The sequence below is a fragment of the Rousettus aegyptiacus genome, unplaced genomic scaffold, assembly GCF_014176215.1.
Source record: "Rousettus aegyptiacus isolate mRouAeg1 unplaced genomic scaffold, mRouAeg1.p scaffold_m13_p_4, whole genome shotgun sequence".
In the NCBI taxonomy this organism is placed as follows: Eukaryota; Metazoa; Chordata; class Mammalia; order Chiroptera; family Pteropodidae; genus Rousettus; species Rousettus aegyptiacus.
Window position 1 is genome coordinate 50,323,328 of NW_023416307.1, and position 20,618 is coordinate 50,343,945.

The following is a 20,618-nucleotide window of genomic DNA, read 5'->3' on the forward strand; positions in this document are numbered from 1 at the left end:
CTCCATTTAGTAATAATTAGTTTAGCCTACTGTTCCCTAGCCAAATCTATTCACTCTTTAGGGCAAGGCCTGGGTTTTATTCATTTTTGTATTTCCAGCCTCCAGCACAGATGGCAAATAAAATGTTTACTGAACTGAATTATGTACTGGATCTTCTATGTTTTTAGTTGGACTATGGTAAATAGGGTGAGAGAAACATAATTGAAGAATTCATAAAATGTGAGAGAAAATCTGCATTCTAGGGATATAATTTCTTGAGGCTGGTGAAACAGCAAGGAGAAAACCCATGATTTGAGCCCAGGAGATACTGGACTTCTGTGCCAGGCAGGGACCATGCTGGTCTGTGGATGCATGACACAAGCCAGAGGTGGGCTGCTAAACCAGGAGGCAACAAAAAGGGTGTGACTGAGGCAGCACTGAGCTGGTGCTGAGTGCACATCTGGCTTTGTGGCCCTTGCACAGACCCCACTCTGCGGCTCAGTGTCAGGGGAAAGATTCGGCAACCCATCCAGATCACAGAGGAACTTATCTGCAAGCAAAGAAGTGTGAATTCTGGGGAAAGGTCATAAGGAGGCATCAAAAGATTTCAAACAGAGCAGTGAGAAAGGAAAGCCATACTGGGGACAGTGTGAATAGGGGGCCGTGAAGGTGAAGGTGAGGTGAGTTTACTGGAATATAGAGGACCACCGAAGGCAACACTATCAAGAAAACACTTTGTAAAACAAAACCTGGAATAGTAAAAATTAGTTGCATTCTAGTAGAACTTGCAAAGTTATACTTTTATAGAAACTACCCCCTCTTTGCATCTTAGAGTGGCAAGTTTTGGAATTTGTTGATCCAATGAAAGGTTAAAGGTTACTAAAGGAATCCCCAATAGATATTGGGAGAATTTCTTTTCTTAGTTTTTGAAGGTGGCAGAGGCCAGGATACTACAGTCTTAAAACAGGACCAGAGACTGGTGCTCATTAGCAGGAATGCACCCTAAATCTGTTCCTTTTGACTTTTGCACTGGAGCAGGGCTGTGAGTGAGGCTGAGGGAACTGCAAGTCGGCAGTTATAAATTAGAGCCGAGCACTGCAAACTTTTCTGTAAAGAGCCAAATATGTTAGACATTGAAGGGTATAAAGCCTCTGTTGCAACTGTTCAATTCTGCCATTATAGCACAAAAGCGACAGACAATATGTATGTGATCATGGTTGTTAGAATAAAAGTTTATTTCTGGATACTTAAGTTTTTAATTTCCTGAAATTTTCACCTGTCATGAAATATTCTTTTGATTTTTTCCCCCACCATTTAAAACCTGTTCACAAGGCGTAGAAAACAGGATGAAGGCTGCATTTGGCCCACAGATCAGTTTGAAGACCCTTTAATCAGAAACACGGGCCTACCGCTCACTAGCTGTGTGTATCCTTGGATCTCTAGGTTCCGTGTCAATTTCTTAAGAGCGGTTAATCACAGGTAACGCGTATTAAAGTGTCTTTGAAAACCCGGCAGGGACATGAATTTCGTCCTAAGTTACCGCGGCTCTCGCCCGGCCAGTTCCCGCCCAGCAGCGGTGCGCACGCGCGGGGTAGGGCGGCCAGAGCCCGCGGAGAAGGGCGGGCCGTTCTGCGAAGGGCGCATGGCGGCGACACGTTAGGACCCAGGGCGGTCCTGTCGCCGTGGCGACGGTTTCCCTGGTCGGTGCCGCAACCCGCCAGGCCTTCATCGCGAGATACACGAGGCCAAGAAGCCCTAGCCATGGCTTCGATGATCCGTGGGTCCATCTCTACTCTCGATGGGTTGCCTGAGACTGAGAAGAATTCAGGGGAGTCCGAGAACACCTATATTCTGCGGCCCATTTTCCAGCAAAGGCCGGTAGCGGACGGGTTGTTGCGGGGCCACCTGCGAAACTGCTGGGTCACGCAGGCAGAGCTCGCCTGGAAGCCTGGGCTTGGGGAAGGAGCGCGCTGGCGCGGCGCGGGGCGGGGCGGGGCGGGGCGGGGCCGGGGAGGGAGGGGCGCGTCGGAGAGAGGGGCGCTGTTCTTGGGCTTTTCAGCTGCAGGGGGCAGCAGAGGACCCGACTTGCCCGTGCAGTGTTAGAGCTCCTAAAACTAGCGCAGTGAAGATGGTTGGCTCTAGGAGACCCAAGATGAAGGGCACTGGGGAAAGGAGATGGATAGAATAGCGGAACAGAAAACAAGCGGCTTGTGTCGAATCTCATTCAGCCGTGTTTCGAGGATTACTGTGTGCATACATGTGTCAGAATACACTTATTCCTCTGCAGGGCAAGGGACCTGTACGTATACAGTCTAGTAGTATATTGAGGCCCTTGGCCTGCCACCTCAATGCTTTCCCATAATTAAGATACATAGCCTAGTGCAGAGGACAGTCTGCTAGACCTGTAGGGATACATCATAAACTTCATTTTCACAAGTTAAAAAAATTTTTTTAATAAAATATTTTCCAAGTTTCTCCTGTTGTTTGAAACCAAATTGCTGAATCAAATACTTGGCAAATACTGGAAACCAGGAATTTTGGTTGTAATGAGATAAACAATTTCATGCATCAGTTTTCTGGTTGAGTGGAATGGACATAAAAATAGATATGTTCAGTTACTTTGGTAAAAGATTCTAAATACATAGAATGCCTGTGTTTCTGCTGCAAAACAGTGCTGAACATGATTCACAGCAAACTTATGTAGGAATATGCCTATGAAATTATTTGTGACTTGTTCGAAGAAAACTTTCAACATTTACTGAGAATGGAAAAGGCTTAAGAGAAGAGCTGGATATAGTACATTTGTTAGTAGGTAGACCACATTTTAAACAGATCAAGTCCTGGAAATTGTCGATGATTCTCAAGTTCATCTGTGAGAATAAGCAGGCAAGAGACCAAAGAAAATACTGTTAAAAAGTAATAAGGAGCCACTAGTACTACCAAATATTAAACCACATTATCAACTCAAAATTTAAAACATTCTGTTAACTTGGCACGTGATAGACAAATCATCTGATGGACTGTATAGCCCAGATAAGGACCTTAGTATTGTAATATATCATAAATACAACTGAAATGCTAATGGTATTGATAGGGTGGTGAAATGAGAGAAGACTTTTTTCTCTACTTTCAATAATCCATTTCTTCAAAAAATATTTATTGTCTACTATGTGATAGCTGCCGTTCTAGGAAATGGGGATATAACAGTGAACAAAACAGATAAAAATCCCCGCCCTCATGGAACTGGATAAAAGGACAACAAACGAGATAAATATATAAACTATATAGTGTATCAGATAGTAAGAAGTACCAGGAAGGGAGATATAAAATGGTGTGGTAGGAGAATAGTTTGAAATTTTAGAGAGAGTGGCTAGGAAATGTAACTTTTGAATAAAGACCTCATAGAAGTGAGAGAGCTAGCTATGCTTAAATGGCGGAATTGAACTTCAGGCAGAGGTTAACAAGGGCAGAAGCACTGAGATTTGCATGCTTGGTGTGGTTAAAGAACTGAGGGAAGGTCAGTGGGGCCCAATTGGAGAAAGTAGTAAGAAACAAGGTCAGAGAGTTTGGTAGGATAGACTTTATGGGACCTTGCAAGTCACAGTTAGGATGTTGCTTTTACTCTGAGTGAGGTGGGAAATATGTGGGGTATTTTGCATTGAGGGAGTGTCATGATCAGACATGTAGTTTAACAGGACCAGTCTAATTGCTATGTTGAGAACAGGAATTGGGGACAAAGGCAGACACAGAGAGACTTGTTGGGAGGCCATTGTAATCCAGGAAAGAAGTAGCTTGGAACAACGTGGTGTCAGTAGGATGGTGAGAGTGATTGAATTTTAGATTGTTTGAAGGTAGAACTGATAAGATTCACTTATGAATGGGATATGGCTGTGAGAGAGAAAGGCAACAAGACTGACACCAAAGTTTTTGACTTGAACAACCGAAAGAATGGAGTTCCATTGATTGAGATAGGGACTGCTGCAGGGGAACCTAATTTTAGGGAAAGGAGATGATCAGAACCTCAGTGTTGGATGGATTAAATTTGAGTTGCCTACTAGACATCTAGATGGAACATGTGTTGGAATATATGGTCTGAAGTTTGGGGGAGAGGTCCAGGCTGGAGATACAAATTTGGAATATGACTTGTTTTCATAATTTGTTTTTATCCTTTTATAATAATGAGATGTTTTGAACTGTTTCATTTAGGTTCAGACCCGCTATGGTTAAAGACTGTATCCATGCTGTGCTCAAAGAGGAACTGGCAAATGTTGAATATTCTCCAGAAGAAATGCCTCAGCTCACAAAACGTTTATCAGAAAATATTAAAGATAAATTAAAAGGTAATATTAGTGATATTGGAAACAACTCGTTTTCTTCAAACATTCAGTTTTACCCATTTGTCCTCTTTCTCATCTTTAAACAAGGGACAGATGCTAATGCTATTAAAGACAAACTTCTCTTTAATGTCTAGTCTTCTTGATTATTTGGTAACTTTTACTCTTGTAGGTTTTTGCAGACAGTAGGAAAGAATAAAGATGTGAAATAAAACATTGTATGGTACCACTATCCAGGAAATACGAATATGCTGAATAATCAGGAAGTACAGGGGCTCCCTTCCCCCATAATTCTTGGTTGTTTTTCCCACCAACATATCAAGTCCTCAGCCTGCCATTCAGTACTCTTTCAGTCTCACCTCAGACCATCCTTCCAGTCAAATCCTTGCTACTTGTCCTACTCAACCCTCTGCTTCTGCCAAACCCTACGTATGCAGAGCAGATCTTGTGCTTTTCCTCCCTGTTCTTTATCTATTTCTGTTTCTCTCTTTTTAAATAATGTTTTCACATCTGAAAAGTCCTCTCTTTCTCTCTACCCTTTTTTAAAAATACCATTTTTTGAAGAGAAGAAATGTCTTTGTAATAATACATTTTCATTATAATAAACCTGGACAATACAATAGTCCCCCCTTATCTGTGGGGCTATGTTTTAAGCTCCCCTTTGGATACCTGAAACCACGGATAGTACTGAAATACACACACACACAATATTTTTTTCCTGTATGTACATACTTATGATAAAGTTTAATTTATAAATGAGGTACAGTAAGATTAACAACAAACTAATAATAAAATAGAACAGTTACTACAATATGTTGAAATTAAAGTTATGTGGTCTCTCTCAAAATATTTTGCTATGATGTACTTACCTTTTCACTTAAAGGAAGCATTTTACAGCTTCTCTTTGGCCTATCTGAATTGCCAGCATCACTACTCTTGTCCTTTGGGGCCATCATTAAGTAAAATAAGAGTTACTCAAAACAAGCACTTTGGTACCTCAGCAGTCATCTGATAACTCATATGGCTACTAAATGATTAACAGGCAAGTATCGAATACACTGTGGATACGTTGGACAAAGGTATGATTCAAGACCTGGGCAGATAGAGTGAGTCTGTGAGATTATAGCACACTATTCAGAGTGGCGCACAATTTAAACTTGTGAATTATTTCTGGAATTTTCCATTTGATATTTGCTACTGCAGTTGACTACAGGAAATTGAAACCAAGGAAAGCTTTAAAAAATTTTATAAAATTTAATTACCTAAAAGTAGTTATTATTTAAATATTTTGGTATGTTTTCTACTTAATGCCTTAATTTTTAGAAATGAAAAAATATAGAAAAGTATGAAGAAAATAGGTATTCGATATATTTTCATCACCAAACTGTTAGCGTATTAGCATTTTTGTTTTCAGGTTTTTTAATGAAAATTAACTGTTAAAATTATTGTTAAAAAATGGCAATTAAAAAATTTAAACAGTGTAGAAAAATGAATAAAATTAGAAAAATCACCCCAAATGCTACCCATAAATAATTATCACTATTAAGTGAATTTTATACCAGAGCTCTTTTGTATTTATATGTACAGAAATACTCTTAATAACAATGGGATGATATAGATCTATTTCCCATATGTTATAGCATTCATTCTGTATTTAAATGGAATGATTGCTCACTATTTAGTCCTTTTACCATTGCTGAGTTCTATATTTTGGTTCAATCCTTACCTTACAAGATTTTGTTATAAGTTTTTTTCAGGAATTGCTCAGAAATGCTATATATTCCATAGATTCTTTCATGTTTGAGAATACTTTTAAAACAGCATATATTTTGGATGAATACAATAGTGTGAGGTAATAATTAATTTTCTTGAAAATCTTAGAGTTTGCTTCATTGTCTTCTAGCATTGAATGCTACTATGGAGAAATCCGAGGCCAGTCTGATCTTCTCTGCGTAGAGAGTCCTATCTTTAACCTTGATGCTCAGCAGCTTTTCTAGGATATGGCTTGGTACTGAGCATTTAAAAATTTGCAATTTTATTTTTTCCATATCAGGGAAATTTTCTTGTATCACTCAATACATTTCCTGTTCCATTTGTTAGATTCTCTTCTTCAGGACACCAAATATTGATATGTTGAATCATCTTTGTCTTCTATGTCTATTAGCTTTCCTCTGCTCTAATTTCTTCCTTTTTCTTTCACTTCGAACTTGTGTTTCTCTTAAGCCAATAATTTAGTTTTCATTTGTCGCTGTTCTGTCTCTTGCCATTTTAATTTTATTACTTCTGCACTGCTGTTGTGTGAGTATTCAGTTTGTTTCTTAGGGCTTTAATCTCCCTTTTCATCTTTCTGTTGTTTTATAATCTGATTGAGTTCTTATTGATTGAATTTATGAGCATATGTTGTTCTGCACTATGAATCAGTTGTGAGGAATTTCTCTTTGTTCTTTGATTTATATTACCTCCTAGGGTGAGTTTTTTCTCTTTTAAACAGTATGTTTCTTTCTTTCTTGACATTCTTTTGTTTGTTTTTGCTGTTCCACCTTTGCATATTTTCATTCAGCTTCTTTTCATTTTGCTTTAATACTATGTGGATGATTTTTAAAATTCTCCTCCCACTTATCTGAGACTATTTTATTTTTCTGTCAGAACTGTGATTTAAGGGCAGAAGAGTTAGTTAATATTCTAGCCACAATTCTAAAGCATGGGTATGAGAAAAACAAGAAGAGAAGGGGGTAGAGAAAGGAGGAAGCTCAGCTAAACTGTATGCAGTGTTTTTTAAAAATAATTTCTCCATATCTTCTTGGATTTTGTTAAGTATCCTGAATAAGGGTTCATGTCCAATATGAGTGAGTACCCGTAGTGTTCAGAGTGTTTGCCTAATTTACCATATAATCCTGAAGCTTTTACTTTCATCAGAGAGAGCTGGCTCTGTTTCAGTGTTGCCCATTTCATGTTTTTGTTGTTGCTGTTACTGTTTCCATTATTCCCCGGTCAGAAAAGGAGGAAGATAAAAATACCCATTCACTTTTCTTTTCTCTAGATTTGTTTTATTGAGAATTTTCAGGATTTTGCCTGTCTAAGGTTACATATTTACTAAGGTTACTGTTAGAATTTGTTTCAAGTCTCTGACTACCAAGTTTATCATCATACTCAGTAAGTGCTTATAGACTGAATGTTTATGTCTGTTTCTAGGAAAATTTGCCTTCATTAAGTAATTTTACCATTTTTTTTATAGGTAACTTTCTTATTTTTTCTTTCTAGAAATGGGATTTGACCGATATAAAATGGTGGTGCAAGTAGTGATTGGAGAACAAAGAGGTGAAGGAGTATTGTGAGTAATTGTTTTTTTCCTTCTTGTTTTTATCCTTATATGTTTCTTATTAGATATTCATCCTTTGGATGATTCCATAAAATTGTATCTGCAAGGGTGAGAGGAAAGGACAGTATAACAAAATGCAGCTGTGACCCCAAGAGATCCTGATACTGCACAGTGAGGTTGACAGTCTAGGTGAGCTCCACGGGGTGACTCACTTTTCATAGTATTTGTAGGCTAACAAGTCTTTTAGGGTCTATGTATATGTTCCCAAAGAAAGTATGAGGTTATGCATGTACGTTTCCTCCCATATTCTTTGTTGCCTGTGTTTTCATCCTACCACTCTCCAAAATTAATTTCTTTAATGTTGTCTGAGATCTCTTGTTAGCAAATCCGACAGCTCCCTCTTAGCTCTTGTTACTGGCCTGCGCTTCTGTTTCTTAAAATTCACCCTAGTTTTATTGGCTCTGATGTCACTTATCTAACTTGTTTCTCTCTTCTTTTTTCTAACCTATCACTGGTTCCCATTTATCCCCTACATCCCCAGCTGCAAGCTTCCTTCAAGGCTCAGTTCTTATTCTTTTGCTCTACTCTATGCTTTTTCAATGAGCTTATTCATTCTCATGACCTCAAACTGTCATTCTTGTATTGGTGAGTTCAAAATATGTATTTCTTGTCTTTTCCTATGTCCAAGTGTTAATCTCCTGTTTCTGTTTGTAAACAGTGCCAAGTACAGTATTTTGTAAGCAAGTACTACAATATTTGCTGAATGAATTTTAAAAATACCTGTAGATAATATCATTGAGAATTTTCACTATAGAATGTTAGATATAAAAGGAGCTACAGATATTTTCTAGTATCTAGACTCCCTTATTTTATAATGACACCCATGAGGGTTAGCATGATTTGTTCAAAATTTTAGATATGGCTGGTGTCAGGGTCCCTGGTGCAGTCTAGTCTTCTGACTCCCAGCACAATGCCCCTCACTCTGGTGTCCTCTACCATTTATTCAAAAGGATTCAGGAGACTTCCTCACCGTAGAGAGACTAAGAAATTCTTTACTATTCTGTCACCTCAGATTCAACATGTTCAGAGTTCTGAATTTCTTTTCTCTTCCTCTCCTTAAATCAGCCTGTCGTTTAAATTTTGTCTCTCAGTATTACCAAGGTTCCACTGACTCAGGCTTAAAATCTTGGAGTCTTCTTTTTATCTTATTTAGCCATTACCTTCTCCCTTTGAATGCACTCTAATCAGATGCCGGGGCTACTTGGCAGCCCCTTATCTCTAATCTCTCTCCTCTATAGTTAATTTGCATACCAGATCAATCTCCCAGGAGTACACCTCACTTTCTTTTCACAAATTCTATATAGAGTTTGTTTCAAACCCTTTTTAATGTAAACTCCTTAAACTGACTTGGTTAAATGTGATCAAGCCAAACTTTAAAGCATGGCATACAAGGTCTCCCCCGGCCCCTTTAAAAATGCATATCATCTGAAATTTCAAACATGTAAAAGTTTAGGGACTAAGAATTCCTACAGATATATTATTTAGCTTCAAAGGTTATCAACACACACCTATGCTGTTTCATCTGTATATCCACCTACTCTCCCTGCCCCCACCAGATTATTTTGAAGCTAATTCCAATCATCATACCATTTCATCTGTAAGTACAACAGTATATATATAAAACATAAAGGCCTTTTTAACATATAAAATATTATACATCTAAATATTGCCAGTCCTTAATATTATAAAATATTTACTTAGCTAGATAACCCTGTTTTTTTTTTTAATATATACATATGCACATATACATATGTGTATGTTTGTGTGTGTATATATTTTTTTACAATTTGTTCAACTCAGGATCCAAAGTCCACACTTTGTATTTGATTGATACATCTCTTAAATTTCAATGTATCATTTCTCTCCTTCTTCTCTTTCTCTCTCTCTCACTTTTCCTCTCCTTTTTTACCCCTCCATTTATTTGTTGAAGAAATTAGATTGTTTGTCCCGTAGAGTTTCCTATATTCTGGCATTTGCTGATTGTATCCCAAGGCATTGTTTACTATGTCTTCTATCTCCTGTATTTCTTGTAAATAAATTGTTAGATCTAGTCTTAATCAGTCAGAGGTTGAGTTTGGGCAAGAATATTACATAGGTATTTAATATACATCCTATTACATTTCCTTATGAGGCACCTTTTATTTTTGGTTAAGATTGATCATGGAGTTCAGATGTGGTCAGATAGATCCATTATAAAGTTCCCTAGAATCTTTACCATTAATGATTTTAGCAGCCTGTGCTAGATCCATTATTTATCAGAAGTTACAAAATGGTGATCTTCTAATTCTATCATTGTTCTTTATTTTTTAGCTGGAATTCTATTAAGAATGACTTTTTTCCCCCTTTCAACTCTTTTATTACAGCGAGGTATAGCTTGTACAGGAAAAGAGGATAAATTTACCAATTTTCAGAATAATGAATTGGTTCCCTAGCATCCTCCAAAGTTTATTGGTTAATTTTTTTCTATCCATGAACCCATGGTTTTAAATATATTTGATGTGTTTAAATCCATGGTAGTTATTATCCTTATTGGTGCTCAAATTGTCCCATCTTTGGCCATTGGTAATATCTTCAAATTAATTCCAGATTCTTTGTTTCTTTCTTTCCTTCCTTCCTTCCTTCCTTCCTTCCTTCCTTCCTTCCTTCCTTCCTTCCTTCCTTCCTTCTTGCCTGCCTTCCTGCCTGCCTGCCCACTTTTCTTTTCTTCCCTCCCCCCCTCTTTCCTCTCTTTTCTTTTCTCTTTCTTTCTTTTTCCTTTTTTTTCCAACACAACAGAAGGTTTATTTCTCTTCTCAAAACAAACCACACTGGGTAGGAGTCCAAGCCTGGTGCTGCGCCTCACCAGTGTTAAGGACATACACTCTCCTGTCTTATTGCTCTGCTGTGTCCTCATATGCATGGTTAAAATGGCTCAGTACTACATTTACATTCCTTAAAGGAGAGAGATAGAAGAAAGGGTATGTGTCTTTCCATTTTCAGCACTTTAAAGATGTGATTACATTATCTTCTGGTTTCCATTGTTTTTGTTGAGAAGTCAGCTATAAGTTTTATTATTGTTCTTTTGGAGGTGATGAGTCTTATTTTTTCTAGCCACATTAAAATGTTTTTCTCATTGTCTTTTTATTCCGCTATATATAATTTTCTTTGTTTTTATTCTTGGGACTCTTTAATCTGTTTTATATCAGCTTGGGAAAATTGTTAGAGTGTGGACATAGCTGACTCCATCTTGAAGCCAATCTACCAGTTTAACTTCTAAGTGAATGAGCCCAGATTGGATCGTGGATCCCTTCTCCCCTTCTCCCTTTCTCCCCTTCTCCCTAGTGGACTCTGGAATGTTTACAGGGGTTTTGGGCTAGCCACAGAGTTTCCATTATTTCTTCCTCTAGGGCAAGAAGTTCTAGATGTTATCTATCCCTTAGCTCATTCTGGCGCCAGAATCTGCTGGTATCTGGCTTCTTTGTTCCCCCTCACCTCCCACACAGTCCTTCAGAGCACGCAGGTCTATTTCTGAGAGAGGATGAAAGAGAGCGAGACAGAAATCTCACTGTCTCATAGCTGCCCAAGACAAGTGTTTCTTTTACTATAAGTTCCCTACTAAACCCATTAACCAACAAGCTGGACTTGTCTTTTCTCTGGTCCTTCAGCCCCTTCAGCATTGGAAAACTGCTTTGTATACACTGTTTTTACATGAAACATTTAGTCATTATTTTTTAAAATAAACGTTTTATTTTTGTTTATTTATTTTTTTTAGGCAAGGCAACCCTTGGTTGACCTCATAGGTTACAAGGACCTTGTCAGCTTACAATCCCTTATTTTTTATTTTTTATATTTTACACCTACAGCACCTGGCCTTCCTAGGTGGTCTCCCATCCAAGTACTAACTAGGCCCCACCCTGCTTAGCTTCCAAGATCAGACAGAATCAGGCACTTTCAAGGTGGCATGCTGTAGACTAAAATAAACTTCTTATTTTAAAATAGTTTTAGATTTGTAGAAAAGTTGCAGAGTTCCCATATACTCCACATCTAATTTCCTCTATCATTAACATCCTACATTAGTACGGTACATTTGTCACAACTAATGAACCAATATTGATGCATTATTATTAACCGAAGTTTATACTTTATTCATATTTCTTAAGTTTTTACCTAATGGTCTTTTTCTGTTCTAGGATCTTATCTAGGATATCACATTACATGTCTTTTTAAGCTCCTCTTGGCTACAACAGTTGCTCAGACTCTCATGGGTTTTGATGACTTTGACAATTTTGAGAAGTACTGGTTAGGTATTTTGTAGAACGCCCATCAGTTGGGATTTGTCTGCTCATGATTAGTCTGAGATTATAGGTTTTTGGGAGGAAAATCACAGAGATAAGGTTCCGTTCTCTCATACCATTTCATAGCACATATTATCAACATGACATATTACCATTGATGTTAACCTTGATCGGCTGCCTGAGGTAGTGTTTGTCAGGTTTTCCACGGTGAGGGTACTCTTTCTCCCCCTTTTGTACTGTACAGAAAGAAATCACTGTGATTATGCTTCACCTCCTTGAGGGCATATATCTACATAAATTATTTGGAGTTTTTCAGTACAGGAGATTTGTCCCTTTCATTTATTTATTTATTCAGTCATTTAGCTATTACAGCATGGACTTGTGGATTTTACTGCTTTGGATTATAATCCCATACTGCTTTATTTATTGCTCAAGTTGTTCCATCTTTGGCCATTTGAGCACTTTCAAGTGACTCGTGGGTCTCTTTGACATATTCTACTATTGCAGGTTTTTTTGAGCACTTCCTTACTTACTGGCACTTTAAGATGCTCTGTATTATTCATTCCCTGCCTCATCCTAGAATCACCCATTTCTCCAAGGAGCCCTTGTTCCTTTTATTGGAGAATGGCTTTAGAAACTAGGGTCTGGGGGCTATGTGTGACCATTATCTTTTAAAATATTGCTTCTGCTCCATTTGCTCTCTGCTCTCCTTTTTAGATTCCAGTTACATGTATTTAGATCTTTTTTACTGTATTCCGCATGTCTCTCATGCTCTTGATTAAATTTTTTTCTCTTTGCTTCTGTTTGGATATTTTTTTATTGACCTGCCTTTCAGTTGACTAATCCTCTTTTCTGTTGTGACTAATATGTTGTTAAACCCACCTACTGACTTTTTCATTTCAGTTATATTTTTCAGGTCCAAAATTTCCATTTAATTTTTTTTATAAATTCCAATTTTCTAGTGAGATTCTTTATTTTTACTCTTTATCTCTATCCTCCTCTCCTTCCTTTTTACATTTTGCTCATAGTTATGTTAAAGTCATTTTCTGTTTACTCTATTATCTAGATCATGTGTAAGTGTTTCTGTTCTTTTTTCTTGATAATCTTTCATAATGCTCTGCCTCTTGGCATGCTAAGTTTAATCCTGGACATTATGTTAAAAGAATTGTAGAACCTCCGGATAATATTATTTTCTTCCAGAGAGGGTTTACTGTTTCCTTTGTTATTTGGTAGAGTATTAGCTTCTTATTTTAATCCAATCAGATATTGAGCTGAGTTGAGGTTGGGTTGAAATTTTGATAAGGCTCTCTATCTTTAATTTAGTATCCTTCTTTCTTGAATGTTAGCCCTCCAGATCATTCAACCAAGAACCTAGAGTGTTTACTGGAACCTAAACCCCGGCAAATACTGACTTTTAGTACTTGTTTCCTCAGCATAAAACTAATCTTTATTTCAGAATTTCTTTCCTTAATGTATTAGTTTCCTATTGCTGCTGTAACTAATTATAAATCAGGTGGTTTAAAACAGCACACATGTAATTTTACATTTCTGGAGAACATAAATCTAAAATGGGTTTCATTAAGCTAAAATTAAGATGTTGGCAGGACTGTATTCCTTCTGGAGACTTACCTTGCTTAGTGCAGCTTTTAGAGGCTACCTGCATCCCTTAGCTCATAAACCTTTCTTCCATCTGCAAAACCAGCAGTATACTGTTTTTAAATATTTCTCTGTCTCTGACTTGCCTGCCTCCTTCTTTCTTTTATAAGAACCCTGTGATTACATTGAGCCCACCTGGGAAATCCAGGCTACTCTCCCCATTCCAAGACCCTTAACTTAATCATATATCTGTAGAACCCTTTTTGCCGTATAATCTAGCATATTCACAGATTCTGGGGTTTAGGACTTATATGGTGCATGTGTGGGGGTGGCTGCACTATTTTGCCCATCACACTTAGTTTTCTAGGTTCCTGCTTACACAGTTTCAGAATTCAGCACATGTCTTTAGAGAAACCTATCATGTAACATTAAGGCTCAGTCTGCTCTCTCCTTTTTTATAGGGCTCTTGGTCCTTCATGTCTCCAATTTTATCTCCCTATCCTGCAAGACAGCCAACAGTCCTGCTGGTATATTTTTCCCTCAGTAATTGGTCCTCTACCTGGGCAAAACCCGAAACCAGATTCTCAGCCTCTAGCCATGCTCCCAGAGTTGGCAAATGCCCCAGGGAGAACTCTGCTGCAGAATATCAATTTATCTCCTTGTGGTTCATCTCTCTGGAATTTTGGCTGCTCTAGTCCTATTTGCGTCGCAATTCTCTGATTCATTTTACCCAGTTTTTCTAATTGATCAGGGTGGAAGCATTGACTTGCTACAAACTGTTCAATCATATTTCTTCTGAATACTTTTAACACAACTTTATAAATGTGTATAAATGTAAATATATATTTAAATATAGCATTCTTTTTTATATAGCCCAGGGTTTTGCTATGACCCAGATGTTTCTGGTTTATCTTATACATTTCCACCCTAGACCTAGAATTGGCTATTTTCCCAAGGACCTCTGGTTCCTTTTATTGGAAAATGGTGTACAGAGTCCTCTGTACTATTTACACGTAGCACTGTGCACATATATTATACTCAACAAATATTTGTTAGATAAATTTTTATATTTATATCTTTACTTGGTTCTACTCAGCTTAAATACTACTTCTTTCATGAAGTTTTCATTGTTTTTTTTCCTACTGCCTAAATTTTTGTAGCACTTCTACAGATTTAATTCAAATATCTTGCAACTTGGACTTGGAGGTTAGAACTACATAGGCACCACAATCCTTTTTAATCCTAATAATGGATAAATTAGCACCAACTCTACATTATCTTATTCTTTCAGTGTGTGTTACTTTTTTCACCTAATTAAATTGAAAAGTGAAGATAGAGCCAGATTGTATTCTTTCTGGACGTATAGTAGTTGCTAAGTAAATTCTTGTTGAATGATTAATTAAGTAGATTGACTTTATTTCATATTGTTATTGTTGCAGCCTACAGCACCTGCTCTTCCTAGGTGGTCTCCCATCCAAGTACTAACCAGGCCCGATCCTGCTTAGCTTCCGAGATCAGACTCCCAGGATTAGGCTTGTTCAGGGTGGCATGGCTGTAGACAGAATTTTTTGATTTAAGAATGTGTAAAACATTAGGCTAGGGGGAGCTCTTCTATGTAAAACTTTTTAAAAAGCTTTTAAAAATGAACCAACATAATATGGTATATGTATATTTTTTATTATAGACTTGAAGCTAAATTGCCTAGGTTCAAAGTGAAGCTTTGTCACTTACTATTCAAATGACCTTGGACAAGTTTACTTAATTTCTCTGACCCTCAGTTTTCATGTTTATTAAATGGGTATAATAATAGTACCTACCTCATAGGATTAAGTGAGTTAATACATATAAAGCACTTAGGCCAGAGGCTGGCATGAAATAAGCACTCAGTAAATGTTATCAGTAAATCATATACATACATTTAATAAAAAATATAAAAATTACTTTTCGTATTTAACATTATATTTTGAACATCTTTTTCTGTTAAAATTTTGGTGGGGGGGGTAAAAAATCTTTAAGGGCTGCATAGAATTTCATTGCCAAGAAATACTCTAATTTCATTTACCAATCTAATACTACTAAACATTTAAATTGTTTGCATTTTTTCACTGGCTTTCGACTGACATTTTTTCTTATCCAAGAACTGGGGAGAGGAAAACGCCCAAACTGATAATTTAGAGGTTGCATAGCATGCTGTAGAGATGATATGGATTTAGAATTAGAAGATCAAATTCTGCTTTATAGTTTTACCCCTTTCTTTTCTAGGTTAGATCCTATTGGATCCTTTCCAGACTTACCTTCTCATGTTATTATGCAGGAATCTATGTAACTGAGAGACTTCAAGGTAGTGACCCCTTGATCCATAAGGCAGCTAGTCAGGGTCTGAGGCTGCTAGACCCCTGGGTTGGTCACCTTCAACTGCAAGCATCTTAATCTATGACTCCAGTTCCTTCTTGTTTACCTCAAATACTCTGCCGTATAAAAAGAATTTCCGTGTGCCAACCTGTGAAAAGGTTTGGAGTACTAATTTAAAAGAATGTATCAAGGAAAACTTTTTCTGCTGGCAGATACACACACACACACACACACACACACACGTGTGTGTGTGTATATATATGTATATTTCAAATCTTTGTTATAATGTTGATAACTCTTCATTCTTTGACTTTTTAGCATGGCTGCTCGCTGTTTCTGGGATGCTGACACTGACAACTACACTCATGATGTTTTCATGAATGTAAGTCTATTTGGAAACCTTTTCTTCCTTTCAGAGGACACTGGGGCATTCCAAATCAAATTACTTAATATTTATTAAGATTATTAATTTTAGATGTTTGTCTTTTCTCCTTCTGGATGAGATGATTTTTCTGTTCTTTTTTATGTTACTAAAGCAGAAACCTAGTGTGCTGCTTATAGGTGAGGAGACTTGTATGTGTGCAGATGAGGTAACTCTTCACAAGTTTGAATTTGGGAATACGCTATTGTTTAGTTAGTGCTAATAGATACATAGCACTTTGCTAAGATGCAAAGGAATTTGAGTGCTGGGATTCTATGAACAAAGGTGATTTTCTTTCAGTAATAAAATTAATTTATCTTAGAGCTATTTCTCAAAACTAAGCAAAATTAAAGAGGAATTTTTTAAAAAAGTTTTCATTTTATATATTTTAATCATATGTTGTTGTTTTATACTCCCAGAAATTATCTCCTTGTCTATCCAAATGCTCCCAGGTTGTGAATTAGCAGAGTCAGATCTAAGTATTATAGCATAGAACAGAAACTGGATTAAGTGAATTAGAAGGGAATTTCCAGTTCCAGCTCTCTAACTTTTTAATTGACTTACTTTAGGTAAGTCATTCGATTTTTTTCTAGTTGTGTCAGTAACGTTAGGAAACTGTACTAGGTTTTTCCAAACACTGGCTGTGGTTGCCTAAGAATAATTTGAGGAACTTGTTTAAGATACAGATGCTGGGGCCTTGGTCAAGTAGATTCAAATAAGCTAGGGGTTGGATCAGCAAATCTGAATTTTAAAAAAAGTTCTCCCCATGCTTGTGCTTGTTGCCATGTTTGGAAGCTGCTTGTTTAGATGATCTTAAGGTACTGTTTAGCTTTAATAATCTATGGTCCTACCAAAGTTTCATTTTACACTCAACTACCCTTGGGATCAAGAACTGAACAATGGTACGTATTATATAAATCTTCATTTTATAGCTCTCTTGGGGGAAGGGTCAAGCTAAATTAATGGTTTTTCTAGCTTTTTGGAATTAAAAATGAATATTTCCCTGAGTCCTTATACAATATAATTCATTCATTCAACATATAATTCTGAGCTCCTGTTATGTGCTAACCTCTATATTGCAGGTGCTAGGAATAAAATGATGAATAAGATAGGCATAGTTTTTGTCTATAGGGAGCTTATAAACCAATGGAGGCCAGACAATACTCAAATTAACAAATAAGTAATATGAAAACTTCAGTTATCAGTTATTAAAGATTTCAGGTTTGGGTTTTAGAGCACGAGATGTCTAAAAATCATTTTTGAGAGACTAGTATAGGTTTTTAAGTTAGTACCTATAGTCCATTTTGTTGAGTTGAATATTCATTTAGGTGTTATTTTCAGCTCTTAAAGCACTTTATTATTTGGGAGAAGATTTCAGGAAGCACACACAGAGAATGAGGAAATAAGAGAGAGAGAAAGGCATATTGATTTGATAATTAGTGTGAACAATCGAGCTAAATCCTGCTGAAAACTCTGGGTGGCACTGTAGAACAGTGCCAATCAAAATGGGGTCCATAGACCAGGGCTGTGAACTGCTTATTATAGCTTGTTATAGATGAGATGAGTGTAAGGGTTTAGAAACTCTTATAGGAATTTGACAAAATAATTTTATGCCTATTGAATCTTATAATAAAAGGTTTAGGCTATATTTGTATGTTTCTTTTTAATTTCATTTTTCTAGTTATTAATTTTTATTGTACTTTACAAAAGTATCAATATGTGAGGGATTGGAAATTAGAAAACAAAAAACAGGTCCCTCACCACAAGATAGTGGCATTATAAAACACAGCTCACAGTTATCCCACCCAGGGAGCCAAAAGATGTACAAATGAATTTTATAAATTAAGAACAAACATCTAGAGACCATTTCACTTTATCCAGAATTTATGATAAAGTGCTATTATTTTATTATCTGTGGTACTATAATATAGTTCTTTGGGTTGGGTAATACATTTACTCTAAGAAATGCAAAACATTTCACATATTATTTCTTTGATAAATCAAGAAAAATGGGAATACTTATTTTGTGAGTTTACATTACATAAAGTTCATTAGTTTGCATTTTATTTCTTCATTTTAAAAATCTAACTCTTTACTCATCCCAGCATTTTGGATTTGTTTATATGTGTTTTCTGTTTTGTTTGTTTTTTAGGACAGTTTGTTCTGTGTTGTAGCGGCTTTTGGCTGTTTCTACTATTGAATCTTTGAAAGCTGGGAAAGAATATGACCGTGAAGAAATATCAACTTCTTTATATTGTTAAATTTGACAAAATAAAGATAACTTAGCAGTTTGGCAACTTAGTCTGTTGAGTTTTAGATCTTATAGTTTAATGTTTTGATTTTGTTATGTCTTTATTACATTTGGAAAGTAGAGAAAAAAGTAGGGGAAAATACTTAATTCACTTGTTCTTCATAACCAACTGTAAATGTTTAAGTAGGTTTTCTACCAGTGTTTTTATTTGCAGGGTTTAAAAATATCATATTTACAATTTTGTAACCTGATTTTTTGCTTCTCATATCGTGCAGTTTTTATGTCATTTTATTTGTTATGATTTTCATAAGCATAGTTTAATAGTTGTATTTAATCCATTAGGTTATACCGTTGGTTTTTTTTGCCACGTCTTTATTGAGAAACTTATTATTTCCACAATTAACCAAAAGAGAGAACAGCCAGGCAGGTATCTTTGAACCCTAAGAGCCTCTGCTTCTTATTTGCACAATAACTTTCTGGACTATTGTCCAAAGGAGAGGACAAAGGAGAGGACACATCTTCCTTGTGGGCTCTGTGCCTATCCCAGAGCTGGCCCGCTTCACCTTCTACCACCCCCTTTGCCTATAACCAATGTAAATTCTTTCAGATAGCTCACTCCTCCTACCCCCCATTTTATGTATAAAAAACACTTACAAACTCCAGGACAACAGAAATGTATGTCTTTCTCACCTAGCCATGCTCTGGTGGTTTGGACTTCATGTCCCAAAACCAGTCTTTCGACTAGCATTTTTGGTCCAATAGAACCTTTCTTTAAAAAAAAAGTTTTTTTGTTTTTTTGTTTTTTTTGTTTTTAACAGAGCCATGTTCAAATAACTATTTGAAATGCAAAAGGGAAAGGGTCACAATTTAAATCCTTTTTCTCCCTGGAGGCTCCTTAGCAAATGCATGTTTTACCCACCCTTTCTTCGTGGCCATTTTCAAGACAAGCATGTAAACAAAGATAAAAATGAATAAATAAATACATTTAAAAGTTCTTTTACATTGTCCATAACATTGAGTATCTACTTGCCTTACATTTATAGACATTAAAGGGACCCTCCAAAGGTTCATTCTAGCAAAGGAAAATGTTTCTCTTCACCTTATACCCTGTCATGTGATTTCCTACCAGTAGACTCCCTTGGATCTGCTTGTCAACCTAAGAAATACCCAAGCCTGTAGAGAATTTTTATAAGAATTTATTTGAGCCAAACCGATGACATATGCCAAAGAGCAATATCTCAAATGTTCCCCAAAATAACAGTTTGCAGTAGTTCGCCGTTTCTTTTATGCATGTGGGTTTAAGGAGGGAACATATGGAAGATTATATGAAGGTGGGAGAAAGCAAGGCAGGGATGTAATTACAGGATTGTTAAAGTCTTGAGGGTGGCGGACGGATTTTAAAGGCATATTAACCTAGATGCATAGAAACAATGGACAGGGCTTGCTTAAGGCAAAGATAAACCTGCCCAATTAGGAATTTATGATCAGATCCCTCTGTGAAGTTACTTTCTTTCCATAGAATCCCTTTTTCTTCAACATGCTCCTGCTTAATGGGCTGTCAGTTGATTCCGAGGGATAATTTTTGGTGAGCTGACCCTAGTCAGAAATAACAGAGTTCATATTAATTGGATGTATAGGCTCATAATAAGATGTACAGGCGCATAATATTCAGGAAAGGGTTTGGGGCCAGCTACAAGTTTTCACCGGACTTGGTTGGCGGACTTCAATTCTCTTTACATCACCCAGAAGGGAAAGATTGGCGCTGTGGCGAAAGAGTCGCAGACCATGTATCTTTGCCGGAAGGCGTCATGGTCACCTGTATTATGAATGCCCCGGTATGATTGCCTAGCACTGCGCCAGGTGCTAGGAATGGAACGAAAAGCACCAAGACTGACAGCTCTGCCTGCGGGCGACCAGAGCTCAAAGCTGGGCAAAAGGGGAGTGGTGAAGTTAACGCTGCTTGACGAATTGCATGGGAGCACGCGTGACCATTCACATCCATCCCATTAAGAGAAGGCGTCTTCACCGGATA

At 36.9% G+C, this 20,618-nt stretch overlaps 1 protein-coding gene and 2 pseudogenes across 2 annotated transcripts; 1 reads left to right on the forward strand and 2 right to left on the reverse strand.

Moving 5' to 3' along the window:
• The first annotated feature begins 1,585 nt into the window (after positions 1–1,585).
• DYNLT2B (dynein light chain Tctex-type 2B) lies at positions 1,586–19,580 on the forward strand. Of its 2 annotated transcripts, none has more exons than XM_016135256.2 (5): positions 1,586–1,853; positions 4,186–4,319; positions 7,575–7,644; positions 16,233–16,296; positions 18,488–19,580. In XM_016135256.2, exons 1-5 carry the CDS (start codon positions 1,741–1,743, stop codon positions 18,533–18,535), a joined length of 429 nt encoding a protein of 142 aa, XP_015990742.1. In that variant the 5' UTR covers positions 1,586–1,740; the 3' UTR covers positions 18,536–19,580. The 2 variants fall into 2 exon arrangements, with proteins under 2 accessions (XP_015990742.1, XP_015990743.1); XM_016135257.2 differs by having other exon boundaries at positions 1,745–1,857.
• LOC118601908 lies at positions 11,526–11,643 on the reverse strand (annotated as a pseudogene).
• LOC118601906 lies at positions 15,000–15,122 on the reverse strand (annotated as a pseudogene).
• Positions 19,581–20,618: the final 1,038 nt, after the last annotated feature.

Coding starts and splice junctions, on each gene's coding strand:
- DYNLT2B (XM_016135256.2), top strand. CDS start 1,741: ATGGCTTCGATGATCCGTGGGTCCATCTCTACTCTCGATGGGTTGCCT. Junction 4,320..7,574: donor TATTAAAGATAAATTAAAAG/GTAATATTAGTG, acceptor TTTTCTTTCTAG/AAATGGGATTTGACCGATAT. Junction 16,297..18,487: donor CTCATGATGTTTTCATGAAT/GTAAGTCTATTT, acceptor TTTGTTTTTTAG/GACAGTTTGTTCTGTGTTGT.